At 32.4% G+C, this 21372-nt stretch overlaps 1 protein-coding gene across 1 annotated transcript; it reads left to right on the plus strand.

Annotated features, from left to right (window-relative positions):
• The first annotated feature begins 14381 nt into the window (after nt 1-14381).
• On the plus strand, nt 14382-20206 carry LOC139510332 (actin, cytoplasmic-like). Its single transcript, XM_071296867.1, has 2 exons — nt 14382-14626; nt 19150-20206. Exons 1-2 carry the CDS (start codon nt 14501-14503, stop codon nt 20152-20154), a joined length of 1131 nt encoding a protein of 376 aa, XP_071152968.1. The 5' UTR covers nt 14382-14500; the 3' UTR covers nt 20155-20206.
• Nucleotides 20207-21372: the final 1166 nt, after the last annotated feature.

Below are 21372 nucleotides of genomic sequence, written 5' to 3' on the forward strand. Positions count from 1 at the left end.
GAAATAGAAAAAATATTGATAGATAGATATATATGTTTTAAGTACATATAAATACATGAAATACATTGTGTTACAAATTAAAACATATGCAGTCAATAATCATGTATATTTCTAGCCAACCAGCCTTAAGGATGTCTGCTTGTCATGGTTTGGAATTTTTGTCAGATTCTCGAAATCCTCTGGTTTTAACATTTGAATGCCTTAAAAAATTTTGCCCATGGACCCCCATTTTTCTTTTTATAAATCTTTTACATGTATAATTATAAGCCATTTGTAAAAGTCTTATAAAATTTTATTTATTTTTTAATAGTTTTTGAGAATTTTAACTGGCCAATGATAAAGCTATGAAAAATCAAGAGAGAACATGTTCCCGCCAAAACTCCAATGGCTAATATCTCAATAAGCACATTGACCCCTATATTTTTTTTCTTTTTTGATTCCTCAATTAATCCCCTATCGATATATACTAGTTTTATGGAAAGTTATATATTATGAAACTGAGCAGCAAACATCCTGAAATGAATTGAAAATATTTACTTTTAAGGAAAGTTTCTTAATGCTGGAAACACGTAATCCTGTTTTTGAACGACTTCAATGGTGCAATATCATCTTAAATAACGAAGTAATTGTTATGCCCATTTGAGAAATTTATTTCAGTAGTTCTAAAACTCACACATAATCATTGAATTAAAAAAAAACAAGTAAAACCTGTCATTGATTAAAAGTAGAATAACCTCAAGACACAAAATCGGGTTTCACATCATTTGGCGATTGAAAACGTCTCCATAACCAATATCGTAAAAGGAAACTCGACGAAAGTATTAGAAATATTGGTGATACAGACTTAAAACAGAAACATTAGAGTTTGCAAGATAAACCAACAATGTTATTTATAACTAAGCCATTTGTACATATTTTCTTTTAATATTTTGTGTTTTTGTTAATAATATATTGTCAAGAGCTTTAATTACCATTGATGTATATGTGACAGTTACCATGTACTATGTAGATACAACCACAGACACTAAACTGTACAGACATATAGAGAAGCCGTATTTATATTTATTCAATTTCAAAAATATTTCATATTTTTTAGCCCTTACATTTAACGACCTCCCAACATGTTCAAAGTTGATATTATTAGTTACATAGTGTGCTAGTGACCTAATGCGGTATATATGGGGTCAGTAAATTCCATATGGGATGAGGGCGAAGCTCGACGTGTGACCTATCAAAATGAGCAAGCCTTCAATACTGTAAGCATTACAGCAGATTTCATTGAGTATGTAGCCAAAGGTAGTATCTTTGGTTAGCTTGCTTGTTAGCTGAACTGTGAATTCATTATCAGGTCAGGTATACTACCCTTCTTTTGAAGTAGCCTAGTCCAACAGACAGATAGATTGGTTATCTGCCGGACTAGTCTACTCTTAAAGGAGGATAGTTTACCTGACCTAACAATGACTTCACGGTTCAGCTAACAAGCAAGCTAACCAACGATATTACCTTTGGATACACACTCAATGAAATCCGCTGTAAGAAACTACTTCCATTGACCCTACAAAAACAGATACCAACAATAACAACTTGTTAGGTTTAAATGTGTTTTATGAATTTATTTCAATCTTAATCATCACTTTCTTCGTCTGTTGAAACCTTTACGATTCTTTTCTCAGTACCGTTTTGTTTTTATAAAGGGACGTAACACCACTACTAACCGTGTATGAAATAAGCCCAGCCTCCCTAATAACTTATAAGGAATGTAAAGGGACGTAACACCACTACCAACCGTGTATGAGATAAGCCCCGCCTCCCTACTAACCTAATATGAAATATACACGGTCTCCACGAGGGCGCTTTTAACCAACCATATTCCTAGAAATGTATAGGAGGTAAGATAATCATATGTTCCAAGACGGGAGCCTGCAGTCCAGTGGTTGTCGTCGGTCATGACTATCCATCTTTTTTTTTCGGAAAACGTTTTTGTTATAAGTTATAAAAAAAGAAAAGGAGATATGTGTTATGATTGCCAATGAGATGACTATCCACCAAAGTGGATGTAAATAATTATATGCAATCGTATACAGCCTTTAACAATGAGACACATTAATACCGTATAGTCGGCTATAAAAGGCCCCGACATGAAAAATAGGAAATAAATTAATTGAGAAAACTAACGGCTTAATTTATAACAAAACAATTTATGAAAAACAAATATGACAGACGTGAACCAACGACAACCACTGAGCTACAGGCGCCTGACTTGGGACAGGCACATCATTAAATAATGCAGCGGGGTTAAACATGTTTACGAGCGCTCGACCCTCCCATAACCTGGGACAGAACTATAGAAATAAGTTGAAAAAGGCTCAACTCATTAGATCGATACATAGAAAAACATAAAACAAAAACATGGACGTGGCTTGGTATATATCCATTCATAATCCCTTACAACAAAAATACACTAATAAAATTGAGAAAGGAAATGGTGAATATGTCAAAGCGACAACCACCCGACCATAGAGCAAACAACAGCCGAAGGCAACCAATGGGTCTTCAATGTAGCGAGAATTCCCGCACCCGTAGGTGTCCTTCAGCTGGCCCCTAAAATATGCATAATAGTACAGTGATAATGGACGTCATACTAAACTCCGAATTATACACAAGAAACTAAAATTTAAAATCATACAAGACTAACAAAGGCCAGAGGCTCCTGACTTGGGACAGGCGCAAAATTGCGGCGGGGTTAAACATGTTTATGAGATCTCAACCCTCCCCCTATACCTCTAGCCAATGTAGAAAAGTAAAAGAATAACAATACGCACATTAAAATTCAGTTCAAGAGAAGTCCGAGTCTGATGTCAAAAGATGTAACAAAAGAAAATAAATAAAATGACAATAATACATAAATAACAACAGACTACTAGCAGTTAACTGACATGCCAGCTCCAGACCTCAATTAAACTGATTGAAAGATTATGTCTTCATCATATGAATATCAGGTACAATCCCTCCCGTTAGGGGTTTAGTATCATACTATCATAAAATATATGAGAAGAACATAACCCGTGTCATGCCAACAACTGTTTTTTTAGAAATAAATGTGTTTAGTTCCGATGCAAAGACCCTATCAGTGAATCAATGTTAAATCCAAAATATGCAATCTTTAATGACCTGACAACAGTATCGTAACTATATCCCCTTTTAATAAGTCTATTTAAAGGTTTTGTTAGTTTCTGAGGAGAATACTGACATTTTTGTGCTTTATAAAGAATATTTCCATAAAATTTTGGATGTGAAATACCTGAACGTATAAGATGTCTGCATGTTGAGTTATATTTACGAATTATTTCCTTATACCGGTGATAAAATTTAGTAAATGTTTTGACCAGTTTGTGATATCGAAAACCCTGGTGTAATAATTTTTCAGTAATACATAAATTTCTCTCGCTAAAATCTAATACATTGTTACATACACGAGCGAATCGTACAAGTTGAGATATATAAACACCATAAGATGGTGACAAGGGAACGTCACCATCTAAAAATGGATAATTAACAATAGGAAATGAAAAATCATCTCTTTTATCATAAATTTTTGTATTAAGCTTCCCGTTTATGATATAGATATCAAGATCGAGGAAAGGGCAGTGGTCATTGTTATCATTAGCTTTATTTAAAGTAAGTTCTACAGGATAAATTTCTTTAGTATACATACTGAAGTCGTCATTATTTAGAGCCAATATATCATCCAAATATCTAAAAGTATTGTTAAATTTTTGTATCAAATGTTGTTTTGATGGGTCTTTGCTAATTTTAGTCATAAATTGTAACTCATAACAATACAAAAACAGGTCCGCAATAAGTGGTGCACAGTTAGTCCCCATTGGAATTCCAATAACTTGACGATATACGGAATCTCCAAAGCGAACAAAAATGTACTGATCTGAAAGAACATGTACTCACAGCTACTGACAGCTAGTCAAAAGCCTATAACAACTTATAAAAAATCATGTATCTAAGTCTTTTTAAAACTAAAATAGCAATCGGTACACATCCAACATCCAATGGATTTAGTGTAAAGACGTCATTTACAGTCGGAGAAAAATATGATCTTGTGCAATGTCAAAATATAGGCATCGACAGATTGTTGAAAGTAGATACGTATATCATATTTAGTATTTTTTTAATTTTCTGATAACAAAATCAATATTTATACTAATAAAATAGTATTCACAGGTTTAATTACAGTGTTGAATACGTAACCTTTTAGAATAAGTTTATTCAAAGTATTAATAAGATTACCCGGATCGTATCCAATTTTTTTCGGACTCGATTAACAACATTACCGTAAAATTTAGGATGTGCTTTTTCCGTCTGAAATAAGTTTTCTTCGGGAACAGCCAAACTTGCAAACCAAATCTGTGTATCTATGGAAGAATTTAGTAAAGGTTTAAAGTAATCTGTGGTAATGAAATCCCTAACCAGCAATTCAGAGATTGCGGTCATTAAAATTTAAAAAAAAAAGCCACTGCAAACACGGGCATAACGAACGAGTTAGGATATATAAACACCATAAGATTGTGCAGAAGAACATCACCGTTCAAAAAAGGAAAATTAACAATATATAGGGAAAGAAAAATCATTCAATTTGTCATAATTTTTGGTGTAGAGTTTCTGGTTTAATTATGAAATGTCTAAATCTATAGGGATAAACACTCATTACTGTAAAATTTGATTTTTTAAGGTAAGATCCTGTTGTGAATTTCCACGTATATATTAAAAGATTTTTTGATTAAAATTAAACAAAAACAATATCATCAAGATAATGGTATGTGTTGTTGAACTTTTCAATTACTAGTAAATGAAATTTAGACGGGTCTTTACTTGGATTGGCCATAAATTGTGATTCAAAATAGGAAAGGAAAAAGTCTACTATTAAAGGGGCACAATTGATACCCATAGGAATACCTACAATCTGTCGACAAACTGTATTGCCGAAACGTACATAAATGTTGTTAAGGAGAGAATTTCTGGCTTTAATATATAATCATCTCATTACATCTCAAGTAAGTATATCTAGATTATAAGAAGATGTTATATAAGTGCAAATGAGACAACTCTCCATCTAAGTATATCTAGTATATTTACCCTTCTTGTTTGAGAAGACGGCTTTATAAGAGTTGCAGCAAATAAATTTGAAACTATCGAACGACCATATTAAAGTAGGAAAACTTTTTTTGATAAGATTGTGTGGACGTTTAGTGTATAGAGGAGAAAAGTCAAAATTGTTAGCCGAATTAAATGGACCATTTAAAGCATGTCGTTTGTTTAATAAAATGCTTCGCAGAGCGCAGCCTGATACGACCGCAGAGGTCGAACATTGAACAATAGGGGCAAATTTGGACACAATATTCATGCTTGATACTGTCTGAATTTGGATTGTGATCAAATGTTTTACATAATATAGGTTTCTGACACAAAATAAATGTGGTCAAAGATGTAACAAATCTATTGCGCAATACTGTGCAATTGAATGCAAAATAAATTTTGAAGAAAAAAAATATGAATCCCTTTAAAGAATTGACCCCACCCCCTTAACTTTTAGAAACCCCACTTGGAGCAATAATCCCCAATTCAATCCCAGCCTTTCCTTTGTAGTAAGGAATCTTGTACGATTGCAGAGAGATCCATGCACTTAAACACAAGTTATTGTCTCGAAACTAGGAAAATGCTTGTTTTTGACCCTTAATTCCTACATGTTTTGGGGAAATTAACCCAAAACTCTATCCCAACCTTTCCTGTGTTATATAGAACCATGTGGTACAATGTCAGAGAGATATATACACTTACGCACAAGTTATTGTCTGGAAACTAGAAAAAATCTTCTTTTTTTTTGCCCCTTTTGGGCCCCTAAGGTAGCAATAAACAGTTAGGAAAAAATATTAAAATTTGCCCTTATAAATTTTACCATCCCCTTTTCATTGTTTCTTGCAATATCAAGCTTACTGTTTGTGTCATATATGGGCATATGTATGTAATCAGAATCTTCCATAGATTTTATATTCAGTATATAAAATGGTAAAATAGCATTTCTTTTTGGTGTATCCATGGCAACAATCTGCATTTATTTGTTATAAAATATTGCAAAAAGGGGGGAAAAGATGTCACATATTTCCCAAAAATTTGGCTAAAAGTAGAATTTCAATCGCTTGAAGTAATACCTTTTCTGAAACTGTGTACATATATCATTCAGCAAATCCAATGAAAATCATATGTCTTTCGTCTCATTTTTTTGTAAAATTGCGTCAAAAACTTCGTGTAGAAAAAAAGTGTTTGTAAACATTACATTAATTTCTGGACCGATGGCCGGTCTAGCTATGAAAATACGGATTGTCAAACAGAAAACAGCCCATAAAACATGTAAAAAATAACCTTGATGCTCTTATAAACCATCTTTGAAGGCTAAATTAGCACTCAGCTGTCTAAAAATGAATTTTATTACACAATAACTTTTCTATTTGAAAAATCCACAGGGGCCAAAATGCGAAACTAAACTTCTAACTGTGTATTGCTACCTAATTCCTAAACTGTTGCCCCCATGACCCCGAAAATGAATCCCAACCTTTTACGTGTGGTATTAAACATTGTTGTACAATTTCAGAGCAATAGAAATACTAATACACAAGTTATTATCCTGAAACTAGAAAAGATAAAACATAAGATATCTCATATAATATATAAGATATCTTATAAAGCATATAAGATATCTTATAAAGCATATAAGATATCTTATAAAGAAAATTATATGAGATATCTTATAAATTATATGAGATATCTTATAAACTATATAAGATATCTTATAAAGTATATAAGATATCTTATAAAGTTTATAAGATATCTTATATAATTTATAAGATATCTCATATAATTTATAAGATATCTCATATAATTTTCTTTATAAGATATCTTATATAATTTATAAGATATATCATATAATTTTCTTTATAAGATATCTTATATAATTTATAAGATATCTCATATAATTTTCTTTATAAGATATCTTATATACTTTATAAGATATCTTATATACTTTATAAGATATCTTCTAAAGTTTATAAGATATCTTATAAAGTTTATAAGATATCTTATATAATTTGTAAGATATCTCATATAATTTATAAGATATCTCATATAATTTTCTTTATAAGATATCGTAAAATTGAGAAAGGAAATGGTGAATATGTCAAAGCGACAACCACCCGACCATAGAGCAAACAACAGCCGAAGGCAACCAATGGGTCTTCAATGTAGCGAGAATTCCCGCACCCGTAGGTGTCCTTCAGCTGGCCCCTAAAATATGCATAATAGTACAGTGATAATGGACGTCATACTAAACTCCGAATTATACACAAGAAACTAAAATTTAAAATCATACAAGACTAACAAAGGCCAGAGGCTCCTGACTTGGGACAGGCGCAAAATTGCGGCGGGGTTAAACATGTTTATGAGATCTCAACCCTCCCCCTATACCTCTAGCCAATGTAGAAAAGTAAAAGAATAACAATACGCACATTAAAATTCAGTTCAAGAGAAGTCCGAGTCTGATGTCAAAAGATGTAACAAAAGAAAATAAATAAAATGACAATAATACATAAATAACAACAGACTACTAGCAGTTAACTGACATGCCAGCTCCAGACCTCAATTAAACTGATTGAAAGATTATGTCTTCATCATATGAATATCAGGTACAATCCCTCCCGTTAGGGGTTTAGTATCATACTATCATAAAATATATGAGAAGAACATAACCCGTGTCATGCCAACAACTGTTTTTTTAGAAATAAATGTGTTTAGTTCCGATGCAAAGACCCTATCAGTGAATCAATGTTAAATCCAAAATATGCAATCTTTAATGACCTGACAACAGTATCGTAACTATATCCCCTTTTAATAAGTCTATTTAAAGGTTTTGTTAGTTTCTGAGGAGAATACTGACATTTTTGTGCTTTATAAAGAATATTTCCATAAAATTTTGGATGTGAAATACCTGAACGTATAAGATGTCTGCATGTTGAGTTATATTTACGAATTATTTCCTTATACCGGTGATAAAATTTAGTAAATGTTTTGACCAGTTTGTGATATCGAAAACCCTGGTGTAATAATTTTTCAGTAATACATAAATTTCTCTCGCTAAAATCTAATACATTGTTACATACACGAGCGAATCGTACAAGTTGAGATATATAAACACCATAAGATGGTGACAAGGGAACGTCACCATCTAAAAATGGATAATTAACAATAGGAAATGAAAAATCATCTCTTTTATCATAAATTTTTGTATTAAGCTTCCCGTTTATGATATAGATATCAAGATCGAGGAAAGGGCAGTGGTCATTGTTATCATTAGCTTTATTTAAAGTAAGTTCTACAGGATAAATTTCTTTAGTATACATACTGAAGTCGTCATTATTTAGAGCCAATATATCATCCAAATATCTAAAAGTATTGTTAAATTTTTGTATCAAATGTTGTTTTGATGGGTCTTTGCTAATTTTAGTCATAAATTGTAACTCATAACAATACAAAAACAGGTCCGCAATAAGTGGTGCACAGTTAGTCCCCATTGGAATTCCAATAACTTGACGATATACGGAATCTCCAAAGCGAACAAAAATGTACTGATCTGAAAGAACATGTACTCACAGCTACTGACAGCTAGTCAAAAGCCTATAACAACTTATAAAAAATCATGTATCTAAGTCTTTTTAAAACTAAAATAGCAATCGGTACACATCCAACATCCAATGGATTTAGTGTAAAGACGTCATTTACAGTCGGAGAAAAATATGATCTTGTGCAATGTCAAAATATAGGCATCGACAGATTGTTGAAAGTAGATACGTATATCATATTTAGTATTTTTTTAATTTTCTGATAACAAAATCAATATTTATACTAATAAAATAGTATTCACAGGTTTAATTACAGTGTTGAATACGTAACCTTTTAGAATAAGTTTATTCAAAGTATTAATAAGATTACCCGGATCGTATCCAATTTTTTTCGGACTCGATTAACAACATTACCGTAAAATTTAGGATGTGCTTTTTCCGTCTGAAATAAGTTTTCTTCGGGAACAGCCAAACTTGCAAACCAAATCTGTGTATCTATGGAAGAATTTAGTAAAGGTTTAAAGTAATCTGTGGTAATGAAATCCCTAACCAGCAATTCAGAGATTGCGGTCATTAAAATTTAAAAAAAAAAGCCACTGCAAACACGGGCATAACGAACGAGTTAGGATATATAAACACCATAAGATTGTGCAGAAGAACATCACCGTTCAAAAAAGGAAAATTAACAATATATAGGGAAAGAAAAATCATTCAATTTGTCATAATTTTTGGTGTAGAGTTTCTGGTTTAATTATGAAATGTCTAAATCTATAGGGATAAACACTCATTACTGTAAAATTTGATTTTTTAAGGTAAGATCCTGTTGTGAATTTCCACGTATATATTAAAAGATTTTTTGATTAAAATTAAACAAAAACAATATCATCAAGATAATGGTATGTGTTGTTGAACTTTTCAATTACTAGTAAATGAAATTTAGACGGGTCTTTACTTGGATTGGCCATAAATTGTGATTCAAAATAGGAAAGGAAAAAGTCTACTATTAAAGGGGCACAATTGATACCCATAGGAATACCTACAATCTGTCGACAAACTGTATTGCCGAAACGTACATAAATGTTGTTAAGGAGAGAATTTCTGGCTTTAATATATAATCATCTCATTACATCTCAAGTAAGTATATCTAGATTATAAGAAGATGTTATATAAGTGCAAATGAGACAACTCTCCATCTAAGTATATCTAGTATATTTACCCTTCTTGTTTGAGAAGACGGCTTTATAAGAGTTGCAGCAAATAAATTTGAAACTATCGAACGACCATATTAAAGTAGGAAAACTTTTTTTGATAAGATTGTGTGGACGTTTAGTGTATAGAGGAGAAAAGTCAAAATTGTTAGCCGAATTAAATGGACCATTTAAAGCATGTCGTTTGTTTAATAAAATGCTTCGCAGAGCGCAGCCTGATACGACCGCAGAGGTCGAACATTGAACAATAGGGGCAAATTTGGACACAATATTCATGCTTGATACTGTCTGAATTTGGATTGTGATCAAATGTTTTACATAATATAGGTTTCTGACACAAAATAAATGTGGTCAAAGATGTAACAAATCTATTGCGCAATACTGTGCAATTGAATGCAAAATAAATTTTGAAGAAAAAAAATATGAATCCCTTTAAAGAATTGACCCCACCCCCTTAACTTTTAGAAACCCCACTTGGAGCAATAATCCCCAATTCAATCCCAGCCTTTCCTTTGTAGTAAGGAATCTTGTACGATTGCAGAGAGATCCATGCACTTAAACACAAGTTATTGTCTCGAAACTAGGAAAATGCTTGTTTTTGACCCTTAATTCCTACATGTTTTGGGGAAATTAACCCAAAACTCTATCCCAACCTTTCCTGTGTTATATAGAACCATGTGGTACAATGTCAGAGAGATATATACACTTACGCACAAGTTATTGTCTGGAAACTAGAAAAAATCTTCTTTTTTTTTGCCCCTTTTGGGCCCCTAAGGTAGCAATAAACAGTTAGGAAAAAATATTAAAATTTGCCCTTATAAATTTTACCATCCCCTTTTCATTGTTTCTTGCAATATCAAGCTTACTGTTTGTGTCATATATGGGCATATGTATGTAATCAGAATCTTCCATAGATTTTATATTCAGTATATAAAATGGTAAAATAGCATTTCTTTTTGGTGTATCCATGGCAACAATCTGCATTTATTTGTTATAAAATATTGCAAAAAGGGGGGAAAAGATGTCACATATTTCCCAAAAATTTGGCTAAAAGTAGAATTTCAATCGCTTGAAGTAATACCTTTTCTGAAACTGTGTACATATATCATTCAGCAAATCCAATGAAAATCATATGTCTTTCGTCTCATTTTTTTGTAAAATTGCGTCAAAAACTTCGTGTAGAAAAAAAGTGTTTGTAAACATTACATTAATTTCTGGACCGATGGCCGGTCTAGCTATGAAAATACGGATTGTCAAACAGAAAACAGCCCATAAAACATGTAAAAAATAACCTTGATGCTCTTATAAACCATCTTTGAAGGCTAAATTAGCACTCAGCTGTCTAAAAATGAATTTTATTACACAATAACTTTTCTATTTGAAAAATCCACAGGGGCCAAAATGCGAAACTAAACTTCTAACTGTGTATTGCTACCTAATTCCTAAACTGTTGCCCCCATGACCCCGAAAATGAATCCCAACCTTTTACGTGTGGTATTAAACATTGTTGTACAATTTCAGAGCAATAGAAATACTAATACACAAGTTATTATCCTGAAACTAGAAAAGATAAAACATAAGATATCTCATATAATATATAAGATATCTTATAAAGCATATAAGATATCTTATAAAGCATATAAGATATCTTATAAAGAAAATTATATGAGATATCTTATAAATTATATGAGATATCTTATAAACTATATAAGATATCTTATAAAGTATATAAGATATCTTATAAAGTTTATAAGATATCTTATATAATTTATAAGATATCTCATATAATTTATAAGATATCTCATATAATTTTCTTTATAAGATATCTTATATAATTTATAAGATATATCATATAATTTTCTTTATAAGATATCTTATATAATTTATAAGATATCTCATATAATTTTCTTTATAAGATATCTTATATACTTTATAAGATATCTTATATACTTTATAAGATATCTTCTAAAGTTTATAAGATATCTTATAAAGTTTATAAGATATCTTATATAATTTGTAAGATATCTCATATAATTTATAAGATATCTCATATAATTTTCTTTATAAGATATCGTAAAATTGAGAAAGGAAATGGTGAATATGTCAAAGCGACAACCACCCGACCATAGAGCAAACAACAGCCGAAGGCAACCAATGGGTCTTCAATGTAGCGAGAATTCCCGCACCCGTAGGTGTCCTTCAGCTGGCCCCTAAAATATGCATAATAGTACAGTGATAATGGACGTCATACTAAACTCCGAATTATACACAAGAAACTAAAATTTTAAAATCATACAAGACTAACAAAGGCCAGAGGCTCCTGACTTGGGACAGGCGCAAAATTGCGGCGGGGTTAAACATGTTTATGAGATCTCAACCCTCCCCCTATACCTCTAGCCAATGTAGAAAAGTAAAACAATAACAATACGCACATTAAAATTCAGTTAAAGAGAAGTCCGAGTCTGATGTCAAAAGATGTAACAAAAGAAAATAAATAAAATGACAATAATACATAAATAACAACAGACTACTAGCAGTTAACTGACATGCCAGCTCCAGACCTCAATTAAACTGATTGAAAGATTATGTCTTCATCATATGAATATCAGGTACAATCCCTCCCGTTAGGGGTTTAGTATCATACTATCATAAAATATATGAGAAGAACATAACCCGTGTCATGCCAACAACTGTTTTTTTAAGAAATAAATGTGTTTAGTTCCGATGCAAAGACCCTATCAGTGAATCAATGTTAAAGCCAAAATATGCAATCTTTAATGACCTGACAACAGTATCGTAACTATATCCCCTTTTAATAAGTCTATTTAAAGGTTTTGTTAGTTTCTGAGGAGAATACTGACATTTTTGTGCTTTATAAAGAATATTTCCATAAAATTTTGGATGTGAAATACCTGAACGTATAAGATGTCTGCATGTTGAGTTATATTTACGAATTATTTCCTTATACCGGTGATAAAATTTAGTAAATGTTTTGACCAGTTTGTGATATCGAAAACCCTGGTGTAATAATTTTTCAGTAATACATAAATTTCTCTCGCTAAAATCTAATACATTGTTACATACACGAGCGAATCGTACAAGTTGAGATATATAAACACCATAAGATGGTGACAAGGGAACGTCACCATCTAAAAATGGATAATTAACAATAGGAAATGAAAAATCATCTCTTTTATCATAAATTTTTGTATTAAGCTTCCCGTTTATGATATAGATATCAAGATCGAGGAAAGGGCAGTGGTCATTGTTATCATTAGCTTTATTTAAAGTAAGTTCTACAGGATAAATTTCTTTAGTATACATACTGAAGTCGTCATTATTTAGAGCCAATATATCATCCAAATATCTAAAAGTATTGTTAAATTTTTGTATCAAATGTTGTTTTGATGGGTCTTTGCTAATTTTAGTCATAAATTGTAACTCATAACAATACAAAAACAGGTCCGCAATAAGTGGTGCACAGTTAGTCCCCATTGGAATTCCAATAACTTGACGATATACGGAATCTCCAAAGCGAACAAAAATGTTATCAAGTAAAAATTCAAGTGCATAAATAGTATCAAAGCATGTCCAATTGACATAGTTCTTTTGTTTATTGCTACTAAAAAATGATCTAAAAGAGTTTGAACATATGTACTCGCATTCCGACTTTTTAAATGCCCAGTTAATTAGGGATGTGAATTTTTTCTTAATAAGAGTATATACTTTAGAAAATATCTTATATACTTTATAAGATATCTTCTAAAGTTTATAAGATATCTTATAAAGTATATAAGATATCTTCTAAAGTTTATAAGATATCTTATAAAAACTGGATTATATAAGATATCTTATATATTATATGAGATATCTTATATATTATATGAGATATCTTATATATTTTATGAGATATCTTATATATTATATGAGATATCTTGAAGTTAGAATAAATAGTAAAATGGCTTGCCATAGTGGACGATATTTTTTATATATTTTATTTTTATGAAGTTTATGATCTTCAGATTTGTCAATTTGAGGGAACAGTCTCTGGTGACAAAAGTCTGTAGTTTTATCGGTCGTATTGTATCACATTTTTCATGTCGAGGACTTTTAAAGCCGATTATACGGATCGTGTTTTTATCATTGATGAAAGCCGTAATTTGAAGTCCGATGTTTTTTGTCTGATTGGCAGACTTATAACATCTTCTTATTATCATCATTTATCCGTTTTACTTCGCTTTTAAAACTCCAAATTGGCAATCGCGACAGTAGTAATTCTCCAAATCGGTAAATATCCAGTACTGTTATTCCTTTACGTGAATGTACCTAAATCATTGAATTAGATACTAAAATTGGTCCATTTACTGGGTTTTAACGCATCGTTATCTAATAATCCATTCTTTCAAATTTGTCTAATGTATACACGTATTTTACATATGGACATACTAAATAAGTGCGTAAGTTTATTTATTTTTATTTCCGACAACGGATATTTATCAAGTTTTGAGCGGAAACTACGTGAAAAAAATGTAAATTTAGTTTTGCCAAAGTCCTTCTTTTTCTAGAAAGATACTTGACATTGTTTTTGATAGAGTAAATATAAATTATACCATGTCAGAGGAAGATGTAGCAGCGTTGGTTATTGACAATGGATCCGGAATGTGTAAAGCTGGACTGGCAGGAGATGATGCTCCAAGAGCTGTATTTCCATCCATTGTTGGCAGACCCAGACATCAGGTTTGCAAACTACTTTTTTTCTTATAAGAAGGATCGTTTAAACTTGAAAGTCATCGGCCATAAAACATGTCTGCGGCCCTTTAAATTTTTTTAATAGAATCAACCTAACAAAAATAATATAAACAGATAACCTATTACATATTACATTTAAATTAAACAAATTAAAGAAAGATGTTTTGACTTTTTCTAATGATGCAGTATAATATTTCATCACAAAACACATATTTTGAGAATACGTTTCTCTGCATTTTATTCAAAATATGCCACGTCAACAATTCTGTATTTATTTCTCGACATCAAATTATGCCATCGTCGATAATTCAGTTATTATTGCTCGACATCAAATTGTGCCATCGTCAACAATTCTGTCATTATTGCTCCACATCAAATTATGCTATCGTCAACAATTTCTGTCATTATTGCTCCATATCATATAATATATATAATCGTCAACAATTCTGTCATAAATGCTCAACATCAATATGCCATCCAAAAATTCAGTCATTTTTTATATAGATCAAACTATGCCATTGTCAACAGTTCTGTCTTTATTGCCCCACATCAAATTATGCCATAGTCAACAATTCTGTCATTATTGCTCCACAGCAATTTATGTCATTGTCGACGATTCAGTCATTATTTCTCCACATCAAATAATTCCATCGTCAACAATTCTGTCTTTATTGCTCCACATCAAATTATGCCATTTTCAACAATTCTGGCATCAATGCTCCACATTAAATTATGCCATCGTCGACAATTCTGTCATTATAGCTCGACATCAAATTAAGCCATCGTCGACAATTCATCATTATTGCTCGACATCAAATTATGTCATCGTCAATAATTTTGTCATTATTGCTCCACAGCAAATTATGCCATCGTCAACAATTCTGTCCTTATTGCTCCACATCAAATTATTCCATCGTTAACAATTCTGTCATTATTGCTCCACATCAAATTATGCCATCGTCGACAATTCAATCATTGTTGCTCGGCATCAAATTATGCCATCGTCAATGATTCTGTCATTATTGCTCGACATCAAATTATGCCATCGTCAACAATTCTGTCATTGTTGCTGCACATCAAATTATGCCATCGTCGACAATTCTGTCATTATTGCTACACATCAAATTATGCTATCGTCAATAGTTCTGTCATTATTGCTCCACATCAAATCATTCCATCGTCAATATTGCTCCACATCAAATTATGCCATAGTCAACAATTCTGTCATTGTTGCTCAACATCAAATTATGCCATCGTTAACAATTCTATCATTATTGCTCCACATCAAATTATGCCATCGTCAATAATTCTGTCATTATTGTTCCACATCAAATTATTTCATCGTCAATAATTCTGTCAATATTGCTCCACATCAAATTATAACTTCGTTAAAAATTCTGTCAGTATAAATCCACATCAAATTATGCCATTGTCGACAATTCAATCATTATGGCTCGACATCAAATTATGCCATCGTCAACAATTCTGTCATTATTGCTCCACATCAAATTATGCCATCGTCAACAATTCTGTCATAATTGCTCCACATCAAATTATGCCGTCGTCGACAATTCAATCATTATTGCTGGACATCAAACTATGCCATCGTCGACAGTTCTGTCATTTTGGCTCCACATCAAATTATGCCTTCGTTAAAAATTCTGTCATTATAACTCCACATCAAATTATGCCATCGTCGACAATTCAATCATTATTGCTCCACAACAAATTATGTCATCGTCAACAATTCTGTCATTATTGCTCCACATCAAATTATACCAACGCAACAATTATATCATTATTGCTCCACATCAAATCATGCCATCGTCAATAATTATGTCATTTTTTTCTCCACATCAAATTATGCCATCGTCAACAAATCTGTCGGTATTGCTACATATCATATTATATATATATAATCGTCAACAATTCTGTCATAAATGCTTAACATCAATTTATGCCATCGTCAACAATTCTGTCATTATTGCTCCACATCAAATTATGTCATCGTCAATAATTCTGTCATTATTGCTCCACATCAAATTATGCTATCGTCAACAATTCTGTCATTATTGCTCCATATCATATTATATATATAATCGTCAACAATTCTGTCATAAATGCTCAACATCAATTTATGCCATCGTCAACAATCCAATCATTATTGCTCGACATTAAATTATGCCATTGTTAACAATTCTGTCATTGTTGCTCCACATCAAATTATGCGATCGTCAACAATTCAAAAAATTTTGCTCAACATCAAATTATGCCATCGTCAACAATTCAATCATTATTGCTCGACATCAAATTATGCCATCGTCAACAATTCTGTCTTTATTGGTCCACCTCAAATTATACCATTTCAACAATTCTGTCATCAATGCTCCTCATTAAATTACGCCCTCGTCGACAATTCTGTCATTATAGCTCGACATCAAATTATGCCATCGTCGACAATTCAATCATAAGGGCTTGACATCAAACTATGCCATCGTTAACAATTCTGTCATTATAGCTCCACATCAAATCATGCCATCGTCAACAATTATGTCATTATTTCTCCACATCAAAGTATGCCATCGTCTAAATTTCTGGTAACAATGTTCCACATTAAATTACGCCCTCGTCGACAATTCTGTCATTATTGTTCGACATCAAATTATGCCATCGTCGACAATTCAATCATTATTGCTGGACATCAAACTATGCCATCGTCAACAGTTCTGTCATTATTGCTCCACATCAAATTATGCCTTCGTTAAAAATTCTGTCATTATAACTCCACATCAAATTATGCCATCGTCGACAATTCAATCATTATTGCTCCACAACAAATTATGCCATCGTCAACAATTCTGTCATTATTGCTCCACATCAATTTATGCGATCGTCAACAATTCAATCATTATTGCTCGACATCAAATTATGCCATTGTCAACAATTCTGTCATTATTGCTCCGCATCAAATCATGCCATCGTCAACAATTATGTCGTTATTTTTCCACATCAAATAATGCCATGGTCATCAAATTGGTCATTATTGCTACATATCAAATAATTCCATCGTCAACTATTCTGTCTTTATTGCTCCACATCAAATTATGCCATTTTCAATAATTCTGGCGTCAATGCTCCACATTAAATTACGCCCTCGTCGACAATTCTGTCATTAAAGCTCGACATCAAATTATGCCATCGTCGTAAATTCATCATTATTGCTCGACATCACATTATGCCATCGTAAACAGTTCTGTCATTATAGCTCCACATCAAATTATGCCTTCATTAAAAAATCTGTCATTATAACCCCACAACAAATTATGCCATCGTCGACAATTCAATCATTATTGCTCCACATCAAATTATGTCATCGTCGACGATTCAGGCATTATTGCTCCACAGCAATTTATGTCATTTTCGACAATTCAGTCTTTATTGCCCCACATCAAACTGCCATTTTCAACAATTCCGTCATCAATGCTCCACATTAAATTCTGCCCTTGTCGACAATTCGGTCATTATAGCTCGTCATCAAATTATGTCATCGTCGACAATTCAATCATTATTGCTCGACATCAAATTATGCCATCGTAAACAGTTCTGTCATTATTGCTCCACATCAAAATTTGCCTTCGTTGAAAATTCTGTCATTATAACTCCACGTCAAATTATGCCATCGTCGACAATTCAATCAATATTGCTCCGCATCAAATTATACCATCGTCGACATTTCAATCATTATTGCTCCGCATCAAATTATGCCATCGTCAACAATTCTATCATTATTGCTCCACATCAAATCATGCAATCGTCAACAATTATGTCATTATTTCTCCACATCAAATTATGCCATCGTCAACAAATCTGTAATTATTGCTACATATTAAATTATGCCATCGTCGACAATTCAATCATTATTGCTCGACATCAAATTATGCCTTCATCAACAATTCTGTCATAATTGCTACACAGCAAATTATGCCATTGTCAACAATTTTGTCATTATTGTTCCACATCAAACTATGCCATCGTCAACAATTCTGTCATTATTGCTACAGATCAAATTATGCCATCGTAAACAATTCATTCATTATTGCTCCACATCAAATTATGCCATTGTCAACAATTCTGTCATTATTGCTACACATTATGTTTGCCTCAACCATATGTTATAGAACTTATACGCAGTGCTTATTACCACAAAATACAGAAAGTGGGTGGCATCACTTTTATCGTCATGAGTAATGATCCTTTATATACAAAAAATGCTAAATTTTTCGTTCCTGTTCTCTAACTTTAGTTTGTCTCAACCAAATGTAATGAACGGGTATATATATCGGAATGAAGTTTCGGATTTTTTACTTTATATTTTTTTTTCAGAAATTAATCAACAAACAAGACATGAAAACCATTCCATCATAAATTATAATCTTATATTAATGTGTAATGATTCTTTAACAAGAGGAATATTTCTAAAGTTACTCTTTTATCTTAATTTTCATATAAAGGGTGTGATGGTTGGAATGGGACAGAAAGACAGCTACGTTGGTGATGAAGCACAAAGCAAAAGAGGAATTCTTACTTTAAAATATCCTATTGATCATGGTATCGTCACAAACTGGGACGATATGGAGAAAATATGGCATCACACTTTCTTCAATGAACTCCGGATAGCACCAGAAGAACATCCAATTTTACTGACGGAAGCGCCACTCAACCCTAAAGCCAACAGAGAAAAGATGACACAGATTATGTTCGAAACCTTTAACTCGCCAGCCATGTACGTTGCTATCCAGGCCGTATTATCTTTATATGCTTCTGGTCGTACAACTGGTATTGTGTTGGACTCTGGTGATGGTGTCACCCATACCGTACCCATCTATGAAGGTTATGCCCTTCCTCACGCTATCATGAGATTGGATCTAGCTGGACGTGATCTCACAGACTATCTTATGAAAATTCTCACAGAACGTGGATATTCATTCACAACTACTGCCGAAAGAGAAATCGTACGAGACATTAAAGAAAAACTTTGCTTTGTTACCTATGATTTTGAACAGGAAATGCAAACAGCGGCGACTACTTCCTCTTTGGAAAAATGCTATGAACTTCCGGATGGACAAATAGTTACAGTCGGTAATGAACGGTTCCGGTGTCCTGAAGTTTTGTTCCAACCTTCTTTTCTTGGAATGGAAAGCGCAGGTATCCATAACACAACATACAACAGCATTATGAAATGTGATGTCGACATCCGGAAAGACCTTTATGCAAATGTCGTTCTCTCTGGGGGATCATCCATGTTTCCAGGGATTTCTGATCGGTTGAAAAAGGAAATCAATTTATTGGCGCCACAAACTATGAGAGTTAAAGTAGTAGCTCCACCAGAAAGAAAATACTCTGTCTGGATTGGAGGGTCAATTTTAGCATCACTGTCCACGTTTCAACAAATGTGGATTAGTAAAGAAGAATACGACGAGTCTGGTCCATGTATTGTACACAGAAAATGTTTCTAACGTGTTAACTTTTCGGTTTTGTTATAATATTAAAAAAAAGTTGTAAGAATGGTTTACTGTCCAGTATTAGTAGATTTGTGAAACTATTGAAAGAGGAGGTTAATGGATTTAGAAAAAACATTTGCATTCATGATTGACACAATAAAATTAAGAATGGAAATGGGGAATACATGTCAAAGAGACAACAACCCGACCGAAGAGCCGTTAATGGGTCTTCAACGCAACGAGAAAAAATTCCGAACCCGAAGGTGGTCCTCAGCTGGCCTCTAAATAAAATTGTGTATTATTTCAGTGAAAATGGACGTTACACTAAACTCCAAAACATATTAATGAACTAAAATTGAAAAAAACATACAAGACTAACAAAGGCCAGATGCTCCTGAGGTGTTAAAATGCGGCGGGTTGAACTTGTTTTATGAGATCTCAACCCTCTCCCTATACCTCTAGCCAATGTAGAATATAGAAATACATAACAATACGTACAGTATAACTCAGTTTAAAACAAACACGTTTTACAAATTACCAAATCTGGTCTTTTTCTTAATCGAGCAAACAATAAATGCAGATTCACTTTCATCATTGGATTTGCATTATAGCTCTTATGTTATAACAAAGTTTCTATCACAAGAAAAAAGAATTATACTATTATGAAAAAAGTCATTCAGACTTACGAGGGGGTATAATTATATGAAATACGCATGCAAAATATGTATTCGATCATTTTAAATTCTCGAGCATATCTGATAATAGCAATTCCAGAAAACAATGTTGTACGCACGGAAATCTGTATCATACGTTTATAATTACATTAGATGTATGTTTCATTATAATACGCTATTCTGATTGGCTAACTAGCAACCTCGTGATATTCCTTAATCAATTGCATTACACAATGCAACTTTTCATTCATGATGACACGAGGTCCCACAATAAAGTGCACAGGTAAATGAAATAAAAAATTGATAAAAGGCGTGTTTTCATGATTCTATAGGTAAAAATGTAATTATAAGTATTGAATGCTTTTTTTTTAAACTTTATAGGGTTGTAATAGCGTTGACCGTGCGCACATTTTTAGTATGAAGCGCTTCATACAAAATGTACTTCGGTCAACGCTTTTACACCCCAATAAATTTACAAAAAAGAGCATTCAATTCTTAAAATAAACTCCTACTAAAAAAGTCATATCCATAGAATTCAGTATCATACGTTTATTAACTC

The sequence above is a fragment of the Mytilus edulis genome, chromosome 1 (genome assembly GCF_963676685.1).
Source record: "Mytilus edulis chromosome 1, xbMytEdul2.2, whole genome shotgun sequence".
NCBI lineage: Eukaryota > Metazoa > Mollusca > Bivalvia > Mytilida > Mytilidae > Mytilus > Mytilus edulis.